The 18,250-nt window shown below is 40.5% G+C and overlaps 1 protein-coding gene across 1 annotated transcript in view; it reads left to right on the plus strand.

Annotated features, from left to right (window-relative positions):
• LOC140458125 (voltage-dependent L-type calcium channel subunit alpha-1C-like) overlaps positions 1 to 18,250 on the plus strand; it is a 151,593-nt gene that overhangs the window by 92,402 nt on the left and 40,941 nt on the right. Inside the window, exons 11-13 of the mRNA XM_072552232.1 lie at positions 503 to 855; positions 1,448 to 1,474; positions 2,978 to 3,106. Coding sequence (XP_072408333.1) covers positions 503 to 855; positions 1,448 to 1,474; positions 2,978 to 3,106 — 509 coding nt within the window. The remainder of the gene's footprint in view (positions 1 to 502; positions 856 to 1,447; positions 1,475 to 2,977; positions 3,107 to 18,250) is intronic.

Consider the following 18,250-nt stretch of genomic DNA (forward strand, 5'->3'; position numbering starts at 1 on the left):
AATTAGGATGTATAATTCTAAATAACCTAGAATTTTGCAACACTTAACTATTGTATGTCTGGATTGAAGCACTTTTGTGGAAGGAACAGACTTTGTGGACTGAATGAGCTGTTCTAAATTTTTTTTTGCATTTCTTCTTATTGAGTATCTTGCTATTATTTGCCCTGTTCCATGGCTGTTGGTATGTTGGTATCTGCTTTCAGACCAATTTGAGAATTGCCTTATAATTGGCTGCTTGGGGACTTGTAGGATTACTCAGTTTACTCATCCTCTATACTCGATGGACTTGACTAAACTGTGCTATGGATCTACTTTATACTATAGCAAATGTTGAGACTGTATATTACAGGGAGTGAGAAATGCAAATTAAAATCTTCCCTCCAACTTGGACAGCTCATTTAACAGTTTTGTGGTGAAAGATACGGATTAATTGTTAGAGGATGCATGTGTTCAATATAATATTGTAAGTTTGAATATGACTAAAAATGATTTCTTCCGACAGAGAGCTGGTGGTTTATTTGGGAACCATGTTGGCTATTATCCAAGTGATTGTAGAGGCTCCTTTCCACAAACGTTCACTACACAGCGTCCTTTGCACCTCAATAAATCAGGAACCTCTCAAGTTGAAGTAGAATCACCATCACATGAGAAACTGGTTGATTCAACCTTCACTCCAAGCAGCTATTCATCATCTGGGTCAAATGCCAATATCAACAATGCCAATAATACTGCAATATCCAGATTCCCAATTCCAGTCAACTACCAAAGCACCGTCAGCACAGTGGATGGTCATAGCAATTCACTGACTTCAGCACTTATATTGCAAGGCACAACATGGAGGATCAATCCCAAAAGGTAATGTCGTAATATTGCAAGATATTTCTCTACCATTCATTGCCATTTCAATTTAAAGTGTGTTATTATGTAAACATCTTTCATATGATGGAAAAAAGGCTTTCTTAGTCTATCTTTAGCCCATTTAAATAAGCAATATGTGTGTGTATAGTGACTGCTGGATTAGAATATACAAAGTGTGCAGTGTATGCATTTGCTTATGACTTGAGCTCTACAAATACAAGCAGTATGAGTATTGCATAACCTCAAAATAAAAGACACTAAATGCACTATATAATTATGCTGAGTCAAAATTTAAGAGTTTCGATAAATAGCACGATAGATCAATAGCATTGCTAAATTTCTAAGGTGTGTGTGAGAGTGTCTCCCTCAAAACACTTACTCAGGTTAGGAACCAGCAAATGGAGTCTTCTAACATGGAAATGTTTTTTGCACCACAGCTATCACATGGTTCTGGCTGACCAGGAAACAGATCCTGATCTTGCCTCCTCCTGTACTTATTCATAATTTTCCAAGAGCTGTTAAATGTACTTAAGAAGATATCAAATTGATTTTTTTTTTCTCTCTGTTTTCATGCTTTCTTGTGAAACAGGACTCGGTATTACGAAACACTGGTACGGTATGTACCCTTCTGAGTATTCTTTTACTTTAACAATAGCAGCTTTAACCTTTATAATGTTCTTTTTATTCCAATTAAATAATAAATGCACTTATTATGTAGACTCAATTTATTTTAGAATTTCTTCAGATTCTTCTCATTTGGTACAACATGAATGAGAACAGAAAGGTCGTTTAGGTCATCAGTGCAGAAGTTAGAGCATATTGGTAACATTATATAATGCTAAATACTAACTATCTGACTTCATTATTTCAAATTTAACTATGAAGAAAGTTTTTTGTAATTTTATTGTTCAACAATTTGTTTATATTGCCTTGAAGTCATAATTTTAGAATAATTCCTTTATAATCAGGATTGTTTTTTGTTTAGCCCTTTAGTTAAATATTGTTCAGATTAATCTAGTACAGTATTAGTTTCTTCCTTTGAATACTTCGCGAACTATCAACACTAATTTTAAAAACTTGGAAATCTGAATCAAAAGCTGAAAATGCTGTTAAGTACTTAAAACGTGTTCTTAAGATGGAGTCTAATCAACCTGTCTTTTCTCTCTTCTATATTTCCAACATTATCTGTTTTTATCTTTACAAAAAGAGTCCTAGAGGTGTACAGCATGGAGACAGGCCCCTTGGTCCAATTCGTCCATGCCAGCCACACATCCTAAATTAATCTAGTCCCACTTGCCAGCACTTGGCCCATATCCCTCTAAACCCTCTATTCATATACCCATCCAGATGCCTTTTAAATGTTGTAATTGTACCAACCTCTACCACGTCCCTGGCAGGTCATTCCATACATGCACCACCCTCTGAAAAAGTTGCCCCTTAAGTCTCTTTTAAATCTTTTCCCTCTCATCTTAAACCTATGCCCTCTAGTTCTGGACTCTCCCACTCCAGGGAAAAGACCTTGTCTGTTTACCCTATCCATGCCCCTCATGATTTTATAAACCTCTATAAGGTTATCTTTCAGCCTCTGATACTTTAGGGAAAACAGCCCCAGCCTATTCAGCTTCTCCCTTTGGCTCAAACCCTCCAACACTGGCAACATCCTAATAAATCTTTTCTGAATGCTTTCAAGTTTCACAACATCCTTCCTATAGGAGAGAGACCAGAATTGCACACAATATTGCAAAAGTGGCCTAACCAATGTCCTGTAAAGCTGCAATACAACCTTCAACTCCTATACTCAATGCTCTGGCCAATAAAGAAAAGCATACTAAATGCCTTCTTCAATACCCTATCTACCTGTGGCTCCACTTCCAAGGAACTATGAATCTGCATTCCAAGGTCTTTTTATTCAGCAACATTCCCCAGGACCTTACCATTAAGTGTGTAAGTCCTGCCCTGGTTTGTCTTTTTATGGGTAACAATTTTGTATCATTAAGGATCAAAATAATAGTCAACCATTGCATGATATTCAGTCACTTACCAAGGATGTACATATGATGGTTTTGTTTCTCTGCTTTACATCAGGTATAATGACCCTGTTACACGCTTGTATTTTTAGTTCAGACTCTGAAGATAGCAGTTTGCCAATTATTCAGCGAGAGGAAGCATATCCTGATGAAATTTATGATGAGAACTTCAATGAAGATCCCGATTGCTGTAGTGAGGACAGCATACTTTCTTCACAACTGTGAGTCCTTCTTTCTAATTTGAGGCGGTATCAAAAGAAAGACAAACATGCTACAAAGCCAAATATTTGGGAACATTTTCAAAACTAGTGAAGGTTGACAAAAAAACAATGAAGAGAGAAAAGTAGAATGAGAGTAAGCTCGCAAGAAATATACAAGCAGACAGCAATAGCCTCTTGCAAATATGTCAAACGGAAGAAGAGTAACTAAAATAAATTTGGTCCCTTGGAAGTTGGGACTGGAGGATAAACATTGGGAAACAAGGGAGAGACCTAGACAAGTCCTTTGTATTTGTCTTTACTGAAGAAAATGCAAAAAATACTTCAAGTATAGCAAAACATCAAGGGTCAATAAGAAGGGAGGGATTTAAAGACAATTACTATCACTTTTAAAATATAAGGAAAACTAACATGACGAAAGGCTGAAAAGTGCCCAAGGCCCTCTAATTTAGGGTCTTAAATGGGTCTTTGTCTGCAGAGAAAATAGGTACATTATTTATAATATTCCAAAATTCCCTGGATTAATAGATTAGAAACTACAAGAATTACACTTCTATTAAAGAGAGATACAGAAAGCAGGAGGTATAGAACAGTTAAACTCACAGCTTTCTTGAGGAAAATGGTAGAAGCCATTAAGGAAATTCTAGTTGAAAATATCGAAAATCGTAATATAATCAAACAGAGTCACAATGGTTTCAAAACAGAGAAATCTTGTTTGACAAATTCATTAAGATTCTTTAGGATGGAATAAGCTGGGGGGATAAAGGCAAACGAGTGTATTTGGATTTCCAAAAGACATTTGATTAGATGCTGCATAAAAGGTTATTATGTAAGACAAGAGCTCAAAGGTTTGGACATAACATGTAAGCACAGGTAAAGAATTGGTAAATCAAACAAAAAGCAGTCTGTATGAATGGTCATTTAAGTTGAAAAGCCAACTATAGATAGTTCTGGAATAACACCCGTTTTGGCAGCGCGATTTGGCGAAAAAATCGCTGAAGAATTAGGGAACAGTATTTTTGAGAACACTTAACCTCTGTTCACAATAGTGTGATTCCAGTGGGGATAGGTGCACACGCTTCATTCTGTGCATGCGCCAAAGTCTCCGTGCCAATCTGTGCATGTGCCGATATCCATGTCAAAGTTTCTGTGCCATTCTGTGCATGTGCCGATATCCACGCCGAAGTCTCCGCACCGTTCTGTGCAGTGTCAATGTTAGCCTTCGTGTCATACTGTGCATGCACCAATGTCACGTGCCAACAAAGCAGCCTTCTGTGAGATGTACTGTACTGAAGGCAGCTTTCTTACATTTTTAAATGTACTGTGTTAAATTTACTTTTGTTTGGTTACTAAGTATGATTTCAACCTTCATTCAGGCTGGACTATACTTTGTGTTTGACTTTTGGGTGACTATTGAGTGATTGTGAGTAATATTGTGGCTCTGGTATTTATATTAAGCAATTTTCTATTAAGCAAGGTTTCACGAGAACGTAACTATGGTGTTGCAGGAAAACTACCTATAGTGAGATGCTACTGTGATCAGGTGTAAAGTCTCATGGAAACACAGAAACTAGGCCATTTGTCCCTTTCAGCCTGCTCCACCATTCAATGTGATCATCACTGATGCTCTATCTCAAAGACGTATGCCCACTTTTCCTCGTGCCCCTTGATTCTTTTGAATGTCTCTCTTGAATATAATTCAGTGACTTAGCCTCCACAGACTTCCATTGTAGAGAATGACACAGATAGTGAAGAAGATTTTCCTCATCTCAATCTTAAAGTGCTAAATATTCTGACATGGTATCCACTACTTCTAGATTCCATAACCATGGAAACAGCCTTTCTGCATCTAGTCTGCCTAGCTGTTTTAGGAGTTTTATATGTTTCAATCAAATCCACTCTCATCCTTCCAAATTGTAATGAATACAGGGCAGGTTAAACCAATCTATTCTCATAGGACAGTCGAGTCATCCCCTGTGTCAGTCCAATGAACATCTGCTGCACTTTTTCTATGGCAAGTATATCCTTTGTTAGGTAGAGAGACCAACACTGCATGAAATACTCTGAAATGGTCTCACCAAGGTCCTGTAAAACTGCAGTAAGGCATCCCTACTCCTAAACTCAAATCTTCTTTCAATGAAGGCCAATATGACAAGGATGCAGAGATCCTTCTGTATGATCTGGACAAGTCGGGTGAGTGAGCATATCAATGGCAGCTGCTGTATAATTTGGAGAAATGTGAGATTATTCACTTTGGAAGCAAAAACAAGAAGGCAGATTACTATCTCAGTGGCTGTAAATTGGGAGAGGTGAGTATGCAGCAAGACCTGGATATCCTTGTGCACCAGTCGCTGAAGGTAAGCATTCAGGTGCAGCAGGCGGTAAACAAGGCAAACGGCATGTTGGCCGTCATTGCAAGAGGTTTCAAGTACAGGAGCAAAGATGTGTTGCTGCTGTTATACAGGGCCACACCTAGAATACTGTGTGCAGTTTTGGTCTCCTTTTTTGAGGTAGGATGCTCTTGTCCTCAAGAGAGTGCACCGAAGGTTTATGAAGCTGATTCTAGGGATAGCAGGACCAACATATGAGGAGAGATTGACTAGAGTCATAGAGATGTACAGCATGGAAACAGACCCTGCGATCCAACCCGTCCGTGCCGACCAGATATCCCAACCCAATCTAGTCCCACCTGCCAGCACCCAACCCATATCCCTCCAAGCCCTTCCTATTCATATACCCATCCAAATGCCTCTTAAATGTTGCAATTGTACCAGCCTCCACCACTTCCTCTGGCAGCTCATTCCATACCCGTACCATCCTCTGTGTGAAAAAGTTGTCCCTTAGGTCTCTTTTATATCTTTCCCCCTTGCCCTAAACCTATGCCCTCTAGCCCTGGACTTCCTGACCCCAGGGAAAAGACTTTGCCTATTTATCCTATCCATGCCCCTCACAATTTTGTAAACTTCTATAAGTTCACCCCTCAGCCTCCGACGCTCCAGGGAAAACAGCCCCAGCCTGTTCAGCCTCTCCCTATAGCTCAAATCCTCCAACCCTGGCAACATCCTTGTAAATCTTTTCTGAACCCTTTCAAGTTTCATAACATCTTTCTGATAGGAAGGAGACCAGAATTGCATGCAATATTCCAACAGTGGCCTAACCAATGCCCTGTACAGCCGCAACATGATCTCCCAACTCCTGAACTCAGTACTCTGACCAATAAAGGAAAGCATACCAAACGCCTTCTTCAGTATCCTATCTACCTGCGACTCCACTTTCAAGGAGGTATGAACCTGCACTCCAAGGTCTCTTTGTTCAGCAACACTCCCTAGAACCTTACCATTAAGTGTATAAGTCCTGCTAAGATTTGCTTTCCCAAAATGCAGCACCTCGCATTTATCTGAATTAAACTCCATCTGCCACTTCTCAGCCTATTGGCCCATCTGGTCAAGATCCTGTTGTAATCTGAGGTAACCTTCTTTGCTGTCCACTACACCTCCAATTTTGGTGTCATCTGCAAACTTACTAACTGTACCTCTTATGCTCACATCCAAATCATTTATGTAAATTACTAGATTAGGATTGTTTTTGCTGGAGTTCAGAAAAATGAGGGGGGATCTCATAGAGACTTATAAAAGTCTGGCAGGACTAGATAGGGTAGATGCAGGGAGGATGTTCCTGATGGTGGGTGTGTTCAGAACCAGGGATCACAGTCTGAGAATTCAGGCTAGACCATTTGGGACAGAGGTGAGGAGACATTTCTTCAACAAAAGAGTAGTGAACCTGTGGAATTCATTACCAAAGGAAGCAGTTGATACCAAACCATTGAATGTATTCAAGAGGCAAATGGGATCAAAGGTTATGGGGAAAAAGCAGGATTTGACTATTGAGTTGGATGATCAGCCCATGATAATGATGAATGGTGGAGCAGGCTCGAAGGACTGAATGGCCTCCTCCTGATCTTATCTTTTATATTTCTATGAAATATACAATTTGCCATTTTAATTGCTTGTTGCATGAGCCTACTTTCATTGGCTGGTGAACCCGGACATCCAAATCCTTTTATACATCAACATTTCCCAATGTATCCCCATTTAGAATGTGTCCTTCCTTTCTGTTTTTTTCACACGGAAGTGCATAACTTAATATTTTGCCATGTTATACTGCATATGCAAGTATTTGCTCACTCACTCAACTTGACTAAATCTCTGACACCTCTTAGAATATTCCTCACAACTCTAACTCGTGTTTAGCACATAAATCTATCTCAGTCTGTCTCAACCTGACTAGTAAATATTGTTTCAACAGCAGCATGAGCAAGTAGTTATTGAAGATTGTAGACAACTGGAGTTCTGTATTCAGATGGAGCTGGCAACAGAAGTGGATTAGTCTGTGGATGAGTGACCAGTTATCAGTGACAGAGGCCTTTTGCTTGCCAACAATCATGTGATTTATTCTCAGATAATTTAATAGCTTGTGCTGTGAACAGAAAAGATCTCTACCAGCTCAGAAGCTGTCTCACTGTTCACTGTGGTCAAACCCCAATTTAGACCTGAAGGAAACCAATTTATATTTTCTTCAGCAGTTATAGAGTCAGAGAGTAAGAAAACATAGAAATAAACTCTTCAGTCCAACTAGTCTCTCATGTTCCCAACCTAAACTAGTCCCACCTGCCTGCTCCTGGCCCATATCCCTCCAAACCTTTCCTATTCATTAACTTAGCCAAATGTTTTTAAATGCTGTCACTGTACCTGCATCCACCACTTCCTCTGGTAGTTCATTCGACACACTAACCACTCTGTGGTAAGAAAAAAGTCGCCCCTCGTGTCCTTTTTAAACTGTTCTCCTCTTACCTTAAAAATATGCCCCCTGATTTTGAACTTCCCCACCTTAGGGAAAAGACCTTTACTATTCACCCTATCTGTGTCCCTCGTGATTTTATAAGGTTACCCCTCAACCTCCTATACTCCAGTGACAGAAGTCCCAGCCTATCCAAACTATTTTTGTAACTCAAACCTTCTATTCCCAGCAACATCCTGATAGATCTTTTCTGAAGCTCTCCAGTTTAATGATATTTTCCCTATAACAAGGCAATCAGAACTGCTCCAGAAGAGGCCTCACCAATGTCCTGTACAACCTCAACATGATATTCCAACTCCTGTATTCAAAGGTGTGAGTAATAAAGGCAAGCGTACTAAACACCTTCTTAACCACCGTGTGTATCTGTGATGCAGGCTTTAAAGAATTATGGAGCTGAACCCCTAGGTCTCTCTGTTCTACAACATTTACAAGGGCGAAAATGAGGACTGCGGATGCTGGAGATCAGAGTCAAGATTAGAGTGGTGCTGGAAAGGCACAGCAGGTCAAGCAGCATCTGAGGAGCAGGAGAATCAAAATACGGGCAAATGAAGGGCTTTTGCCTGAAACATCGATTTTCCTGCTCCTCGATTGCTACCTGACCTTCTCTGCTTTTCCATCACAACTCTCATCTTAACACTGACAAGGGGCGGGCCCTTCCATTAATTGTGCAAGTCCTGCCCTTGTTTGTTTTACCAAAATGCAATATCTCACTCTTATCTAAATTAAACTTCATCTGCCACTCCCCAGCCCATTGACCCAATTGTTCAATATCTGGTAAAAAATCTTAGATAACCTTATTCACTGTCCACTGTACAACAGGTGTCATGCAAACGTACTAACCATGCCTCCTATATTCTCATCCAAATCATTTCTATAAATGACACACAAAAGTGGACCCAGTACTAAACCCTGTGGAACATCACTGGGCACAGGCCTCCAGTCTGAAAAACAAACCTCCACCAGTACTCTCTACCTCCTACCATAAAGGCAAAAGTGAGGACTGCAGATGCTGGAAACCAGGGTTTAGATCAGAGTGGTGCTGGAAAAGCACAGCAGGTCAGGCAGCATCCGAGGAGCAGGAAAATCGACGTTTCAGGTAAAAGCCCTTCATCAGGCCCTGATGAAGGGCTTTTGCCCGAAACGTTGATTTTCCTGCTCCTCGGATGCTGCTTGTATGCTGTGCTTTTCCAGCACCACTCTGATCTAACCTCCTACCATAAAGTCAATTTGATATCCAATTGGCAAGCTCATCCTGAATCCCAGGTGATCTAACTTTACCAATTTGTCTACCATGTGGAACCTTTTCAAAAGTTTTAATGAAGTCCACGTAAACAATATCTACCACTCAACCCTCATTAATCATCTTGGTTGCTTACTCAAAAAACTTAATCAAGTTTGTGAGACACAGTTCCCTCGCACAAAACCATGCTGACTGTAATTATTCCTATCCTCTCCAAATGGATGGTGATAATTCTATTCATTTTAAACTAGTTATGGAGTAGACTGAGTTTTTACCTACCCTCTCCAAATGGATGTCAATCCTATCCTTCAGAATCACTGCCAATGACTTACCCACCACTGATGTCAGACTCACAGGTCTATAGTCCCCAGGGTTCTCGTTACATCCTTTTTTAAATAAGCCACCTTCCAGTCCTCTGGCAACTCACCCATGGTTGTAGATCTTACAAGTATTTCTGCTAGGGACCCTGCAAATACCTGCCTAATGTCTCACAATGTCCTGGAATATATGAACAGGTCCAAGAGATTTATCCACCTTTATGTTTTCTAAGACCTCCAGCATTTTCTCTTCTGTAATGTGAACTGTTTATAAAACATCAATATTTATTTTCCTGCATTCTCTAGCCTCCATTTCTTTCTCCGCACTAAATACTGAGGCAAAATATTTAGTTAATGCCTCCCCACCTCCTGAGGTTCAACACAAGGGTGACCTCGTTGATCTTTAAGGGGCCCTACTCTCTCTCTAGTTGCTCTTTGCTCTTAAAACTTGTTGAATCTCTTTGGATTATCCTTAGCCATATCTGCCAGGGCTTTCTCACATTCCTCTTTGCTTCGCCGAGTTCCCTCTTAAGAATGCCTCTACACTCTTTAAAATCTTCCAGAGATTCATTTGATGCCCAGTTGTCTATATCTAATATATAATTCTTTTTTATTCTTGACTAAAACCTAAATATCTATATTTATCCATTGTTCCCTCGTCTTACCACCTTTCACTCCTCCAGGAACATAATGCCTTTGAACTCTGGTTATCACACTTTTGAAAACTTCTCATTTGTCACTCGTCCCTTTACCTGCAGACAGTCTACTCCATAACTATTTTAAAATGAATAGAATTATGATCATTGCTCCCAAAATGTTCTTTTACGAACACTTCAGTTACTTGGATTGCCTTTATTCCCCAAGAGAAGGTCAAGTTTTGCTCCTTGACCTGCCAATCCTTTCCTTCCGTCAGCCAAGTTCCTGTAATAGCTATGACATCCCAATCCCATGTTCCCATAAATGCCCTGAGTTCATCACCCTCACTTGTAAGATCCCTTGCATTGAAATAACTGCAGTTTACTCCTTCAGAGTTACCTCATTCTCTGATTTGCTCTTTTCAGTCTTTTTTAATTAACTTGCTGTTTTCTGATTGAGAACCATCCTCATCTGTCTTTCCATTTTCAATGCTACTTAGGAGCACATATACACACACGCATACAATCACACTCTCACTCTCTCTCTGTCTCTCTCTCTCACTCTATAAGAGATCACAGGTTCCTGAAATAGAACTAGAAAATCTCCCCACCAGGATTTTGGCCCATTTCCAATTCAGGTGAAACCCATCCCTTTTGAGCAGGTCGATTCTACACCAGAGGGGATTCCAATAATCCAAGCATCTGAAGCCCTGCACATTGCACCACCTCTTCAGCCATTTAATAATCTGCCCTATCCTTTTATCCCTTCTCTTAGTAGAACTTGGCAATGGGAGTAAACCAGAGATTGCCACTTTTGAAGTTTGGATTTTTTTAACCTTCTACCTAACCTCTTAAGAAGACGATGATAAGGAATGCTTTTACTCAGAAAATTGTTGGTTTTTGGAATTTTCAAACTCCAAGAGATACTCAACTTTGGTATTTTGTGTATTTTTTAAAATCTTTAACTTTTGTGGCAAATGAAGCATTTGAAGTGGCAGGAAACTGAAAGCTTGAGGACATATTTGCCATTGTTTCACCAACACCGGCACTAGACCCATCAACGTCAGAGTCATCATTCTTCAAGGACCATCTTCAATCACTGTGTCCATCTCACAGATGCCACTGTCAATCCAGATCTCCATCTGCGCCAGCCCCACTAACATCAGAGTCACCACTCTTCAAGCACCATTGTTCTGCTACTGGGCCCAGCTCGCTGATGCTGCCGATGTCGCACACTCCTCGGCTAATGAAGTTTAAGAATGAAGAGAAAATAAAGAAAAAGAAAAGGCAAACAGATGGAAAAAGGAGCAGACAAACCCCTGCCTCAGGAGCCCTCCACTGTGTACTCCTCTGCCACCATCTTCCATCATTACTGAGGGAATGTAGTTCCCTGCACATATTCAGCAGACAATGTGTTTTACCTGGATTCCATGGTATTTTCTGACTCAAGCATAGAGAAACCAGCACAAAACTGATAACTTTAGATTCCTGCACGCTACCACCCCATTTACCAACTACCTCTGATAAACCTGATTGCTATTGCTGAGGGTCTCTATGCATTTTGCTGGTCACTAAATACCAAGACCATGGGATCATCTTCCATGTGGAGCTGAGCAGTTGCCTGCTTTCTGTTTGTCTTCAGAGTGCTAGAGACCTGAAGCATTGCTTCCTTTACCAGCTGCAGAAATGTTTCATTGATATGCTTACTAAACCGTGCTCCTGAGTCTAATCTAGACAGAGTACCCACTGAGCTGATAGAGGGTGCAAGTCAAAACCTCACTGTTGCATTCTTAGAAGGTTGTTGCTTTCTCCTCAGAGGTGCTGGTTGGGTTCACAGTGGACAGACTGATCTCTTTCTCACCATAGACTGCTGGGGCCCATTAGTACCTGCATTAATGTGGAATTGCTGGTGTTCGACTGTGGTGAACAAAGGCAGAAGTCACATGATACCAGGTTATAATCCAACAGGTTTATTTGAAATCAGAAACTTTTGGACCACTGCTCCTTCGTCAGGTGATGTGGAGGGAAGCACACAGGCAATTAATTTTTATGCAGGAAAATAATGGTAAGATAATTTAAGAGAGTCAAAAGTAAATATAGATGGTGTGAGTAGAATGTTGACAGGCTGAATAGCAAGTCTTTGCAGGTGATCAAAAGTGTCAAATGGTGTGAGTAAAGTGTCAACAGCTGAATAGCAAGTGAAGGGATGACCTATGATCTGACTAATAATTACAAAAAATCAAAAATGGGATAGTGCTAGAAATGGCTGGAATAACATGATCGGGTAGAAGAGTTAAAATGGAAACCTTAACAAGGATCTAACCAAAGTAACAATAGTTCATAGCTCTACAAAGTAATTAAGGTAGAGAGATAAAAACAAGATATGCAGGTGATGGTGTCAAAACAGAACAGTAAGGAAGATTTTATACAGAACAGTATAGTGAGGTTACATGCAGTGCAACATGAACCCAGGACCATAATTGAGGCCGTCCTCGTGGGTACAGAACTCGGCTATCAGCTTCTGCTCGGCACTTCTGCTTTGTAGTGTATCTGAAAGGCCACCTTGAAGGACGTTTACCGGAAGATCAGAGACTGAATGTCCTTGACCACTGAAGTGTTCCCTGACTGGGGAGGGAATCTGCCTGGTGATGGTTACACGGTGTCCATTCATCCATTGTCATAGTGCCTGTATAATCTTGCCAAAAACCAAGCATCATTGCATCCTTGCCTACAGCATATGAGGTAGACAACATTAGCCGAGTCACATGAGTATGTACCATATACGTAGTGGGTGGTGTTCCATGTGTGATGGAGGTATCCATGTCATTGATCTGACATATCTTGCAGAGATTGCCATGGCAGGGTTGTGTGGTGTTGTAATCGCTGTTCTCCTGAAGACTGAGTGGTTTGCTATGAACAATGGTCTGTTTGAGGTTAGACAGCTATTTGAAGGCAAGAAGTGGAGACATAGGGATGGCCTTGGTGAGATGTTCACCATCATCAATGGCATGTTGATGGCTGCAAAGAATATGTTGTAGCTTCTCCGCTGCGGGGAAGTACTTGACAATGAAAGGAACTCTATTGGTCATGTCCTGTGTCTGTCTTCTGAGGAGGCTGTTGTGGCTTTTCACTGTGGCATGTCGGAACTAGCAATCGATGAGTTGAGCATCATATCCCGTTCTTACGAGAGCATCTTTCAGCGTCTGTAGGTGTCTGTCGCGTTGCTTTTTGACTCAGCAGATCCCATTTATACTCAGGCTTGTCTGTAGGGGATGGTTTCTTTAACATGTTTGGGGTAGAAGCTGGAGAAGTGAAGCATCATGAGGTTATTCGTTACTTTGTAGTAGAGTTAAGTACTGAGATGTCTGGCCTTGATGGAGATGCATGTGTCCAAGAATACGACTAATTCTGAAGTGTAGTTCATGGTAAATCTGATGGCAGGATGAAAATTGTTGGTATTATCCAGTAATTGTTTCGGTGATCCCTCGCCATGAGTCCAAAGGAAAAAAATGGCATCAATGTATCTGGTATATGGGGATGGTTGAAGATCCTGTGCAGCAAAGAAGTCTTGCATGAAAATATTGGCGTCTTGGGGTGCAAGTTTGATCCCCGTGACTGTTCCATGTGTCTGGATGAAGAACTAGTTGTTGAAGGTTGAGGATGAAGTGGATGAGTTGTATGGTAGCGTCTGGGAATTGGTAGTTGTCAGTGCTGAGTACTGAGGCTGTTGCAGCAAGGCTGTCAACCTGGGGATGCAAGTGTAGAGTGCCAAAACGTCCATTATAATGAAGAATGTTACTGGTTTGACTGATCTGTGAGTGTTGAGTTTCTGTAAGAAATCTGTAGCATCACGACAGAAGCTGGGGGGTTCCTTGGACCTGTTATTTTGGTTAGATCCTCGTCACACACCTCTTATACTTATCATGTTGGTCTAGCCATTTAGTGTCTCGAGCACCATCCTATTTTTGATTTTTTGTAATTATCAATCCGATCAAAGATCATACCTTCACTTGTTATTCAGCTGATGACACTTTACTCACACCATTTGCTGCATTTGATCACCTGCAAAGACTTGTTATTCAGTCTGTCAACATTCCACTCTCACCATTTGTATTTATCTTTTGACACTCTTAATTACCTGGATTATTTTACCATTATTTCTCTGCATAAAAATTCTGTGTCTGTGTTTGCTTCCCTCCATTCACCTGATGAAGGAGCAGTGCTCTGAAAGCTTGTGGTTTCAAATAAACCTATTGAACTATAACCTGGTGTCATGTGACTTCTGACTTTTTACTGCATAAAATAAGACGGCATTAGTTGTAAGAAAAAGGGTAAAAGCATGCAAAGATAAGAATGAGATTCACTGGTGTTAATGGAAGTATAATGCAATACAATGAAGCTCAATCAGTTGTTTAGGTGTGGAGGTCTTGACAACTCCATGAGTAGTCACTCTCTTCCTCAATTAACTCCAACATTTTCTTCCCTCATTCAGCCTAATGTCCACCTCACTATTGTCTTGCCCCTGATGGCAGGTTGTGAAAGATTTTTTTTCCCTGTAACTGGACAAAGGGAGGGACTGAGTATGATGGAAAAGGATAGGAGAGTCATGAGTAGTGATGCAGGGCCAGGCAAGCCGGTAAAAGTGTCCCCAGTGAATAAGTATGATGCACAGAGGGCAGGAATGGGAAGCAATTTGGATGAACGAGCTGAGTGAGAGCCATTGGTTGGCATGTTGCGAGTTATTGTCCATAAGTTTTGGTGAGAGGTGGTGCAGTAGCAGAGTTAGATTGAATAGTGGAGTTCCTGTGGGTGTGAGGTAGCAGAGAGAAAATACTGGCACTTTCCCTTGCAAAGAGCAGAATATCATTAACCTTCCTTTGACAGTTCTGGGTATTTCTTTTTACCTGAAACACCGCATTGACTCTGGTCACTATTTCTGTCCAGACTGGCAATTGGTGGTGTGGTCCCCTTTTACAGTCTGGAGAAAGAACACTGCCCTTCTGTCAACCATCCATCTGTCAGAACCTCCAGGCCCCTGTCAGAGAAACAAGCTGTCAGGTTCCCTTTCTGCACCATTTGTTGAGTTCACAGTGTAAGGGACAGTTCCTGACTTAGTGTCTGATATGCTGTGGACCTGGGTTTCAAATATTGGGCCAGCAACATGAATATTGGGAAGTCCCAGTAGTGGTGAACACTTCTACCACTGTTTTTGCATGAGCTAGGTGCCAAAGAGACCAGTTGCAAATTCAATAAGCTGAATAGCAAAAATTTGCTTGAGAAAAGTTAACATGAGCCATGCCAAAAATGAAAAGATTCAGCCCCTTATTTCTAATCTAAGTCGATCAAGAAAATTGCACGGTAATTTGCCTGTGATTTGTTTTTGAATCTGTCTGCCAATTGAGGAGCCTGCAAAAGTGCAAATGCAGGGCTCCTCACAGAGACAGTCACAGGAAAGGTCTGTGGAAACCACACTACATTTACAGCAAGAGCTGCCATATTACAATAAGTAAACATAGTTTAAACGTCTATAGCTTCTTTCAAAGACTATGGAAAGAGTAAGTGTGTAAGGTAAGTGCGTATGGCAGTAAAGTGAGTGAGGGGACAGGATGGCAGGTGAGATGGGTAGATTAGCAGATGCTAAGGTGGTACGCAATTGAGTGGGTAAGGGGTATGGTGGCAATTGAGTGAGTGGGCAAGTAGGTAGGGTGACAGGTATGTAAGGGTTAGGGTGTGTGTATCATTTTCATATGTGTCTGATTTACTTAATAATAATGAAACATAGTTTATCATGAGACATGATCTATTATCATAGTTCAGCACAAGATATAAACATGCAGTTCCATGAAAACTGTCTTTGCCTCTATTTCTTGAGTAATCTTACAGTTCTTAGACTACTGTGTTCTCATACTTGTTTAACATCTGCTTTGGAAGTTCAAGATGATAAAAAGGTTTATACTATCCCTGTTACAACTGGCTGAACTGAGGTTGAGACTGTTCTTTTCGCTCTCAAGGTTCCTGCTTCTTGTGCTATTATTATCTTGGAGTGTCAGCTCCTTTGATTCAAGAGCCCCTTTAAATAAGGTTCTCCGGGTCATCCCCAAGTATGTTGGCTTCCTATCGTTTACTATGTCAGCATGGTAACTGACATGCAGCTTCCTCCTATGTAATGTTGTGGACCAGGCCAGGCCCCCTCAAAATAGTTTAAGAAGGTAGCCTAGACCCTAACTTTTTCATATTTTAAAGACAGATGTGAAGTGGATTTTCCAGGTGTGAAGCAGATCAAACCCCTTGGCTTTAAACAAAACATAATTTATTTAAACACTACAGTTGAAATACGAACAAGAGAAAACAGCATTTAGAATGACTTAACTATTACAAAACTTAATGGACCTGATGCAATAACTTTTACGAATTAACTGCTCCAATACAGTAACATCCCTTAAATACACCCCTTGGCAAAAAGATAAATTCAAACATAAATTCTTACAAGCAGGAAGGAGCAACATCCAAAGAGATTTCAGAAGAAGGTCAGAGGCTTTTTTTTCTGAAGCTGCAACTCCCCTAGACTCTCACATCTTGTGACTGCTACATCTGTAACCTCCCTGAATAATTTTGCTGTCAAGTTTGACCCTTGATCTGATTGTACTTCTGTGGATAGTCCATATCTAGTGAAAAATCTGAATAACTCTTCTACAATCCTTTTAACTGTGATAATGTCTAATGGAATGGCCTCTTGAAATCTTGTGGGCACATTCATTACTGTTAATAAATATCAATTCTCACTTGTTTTAGGTAGGCGTCCTACGTAATTAATTAAGACCCTTGTAAAAGGTTCCTCAAATGCAGGAATGAGTCGTAAACATGCTGGTTTTATTACTGCCTCATGTTTTCCAATTACCTGACATGTATGACATATCTGGCAAAGTTCAAATGCATCCTTATGCAACGCAGGCCAGTAAAAATGTTTTTGGATTTTAGCTTGAGATTTTCCTACTCCTAAATAACCTCCTACTGTTAGTTCATGTGCCACCCGCAACATCTTTTTGTTCTGCTAGAGCAATTCTTTCTTTTTCTCTTTCCTCTGCTTTTAACCATAATTCAAACTGTTTCAGTTCCTTTTCATGTTCAAGCTGCTTCATCTGCAATTGAATTCTAGCTATTTCAAAAGATTCCGATGGCATTTCCAGCAAATATAAAAGACGAGCTATTGCTGTAATTATGTCTCCTTTTCTCGCAGATGAAGGCAACCCCAACTCCAGCTTGTCTGACAATTCCAACAGTTTTGCCTTGCTCACCTTTTGTAAAACCCCCAAAGTCACTTCTTCCACTCCAGAAAACTCCTCATGACTGAAAGAGCATTTCTACACAAAGCATTGTAGAATTCAAAACCCAGAACAAAAGATTAACACCAACCATTTTCCACCTTTGAGTGAAGGTATAGCTCAGAATTGGAACCGAAAGTGGAATTATAGAATCAATCCCGACAAGAGCCCCCATTCTGTTTATGGACCAGGCCAGACCCCCTCAAAATATTTTAAGAAGGTAACCTAGACCCTAACTTTTTCTTATTTTAAAGGAAGATGTAAAGTGGATATTCCAGGTATGATGCAGGTCAAACCACTCAGCCTTGAGCAAAACAATTTATTTAAACACTACAGTTGAAACATAAACAGAAGAAAATGGAATTTAGAATAACTTAACTATTAGAAAGTTTAACTGGCCTGATACAGTCACTAAAACTTATTTACTGTTCCAATACAGTAATGTCCCTTAAACACACCCCTTGGCAAAAAGATAAATTCAAACATAGATTCTTACATGTTGGAGGGAACAACATCCAAAGAGATTTCAGAAGAAGGCCAGAGGTGTTCTTTTCTGAAGCTTGCAACTCCCCTGGACTCTCACGTCTTGTGACTGCTAATTATATTAATTATATTGCTGTATCAAACTGCTGGAATGATTGTGACAGTGCTGTCACTTTAAAAAGGCTATTTTATCCTTGTTTTGTTTCAAGAGAGGTCGTGAAGGCAGAGATGAAGAGTCAAGTTCAACAATGGAAGGGGAATGGACCAGTTCTCTCAGTTCAGGTTTTTTCTGG

The sequence above is a fragment of the Chiloscyllium punctatum genome, chromosome 32 (genome assembly GCF_047496795.1).
Source record: "Chiloscyllium punctatum isolate Juve2018m chromosome 32, sChiPun1.3, whole genome shotgun sequence".
In the NCBI taxonomy this organism is placed as follows: domain Eukaryota; kingdom Metazoa; phylum Chordata; class Chondrichthyes; order Orectolobiformes; family Hemiscylliidae; genus Chiloscyllium; species Chiloscyllium punctatum.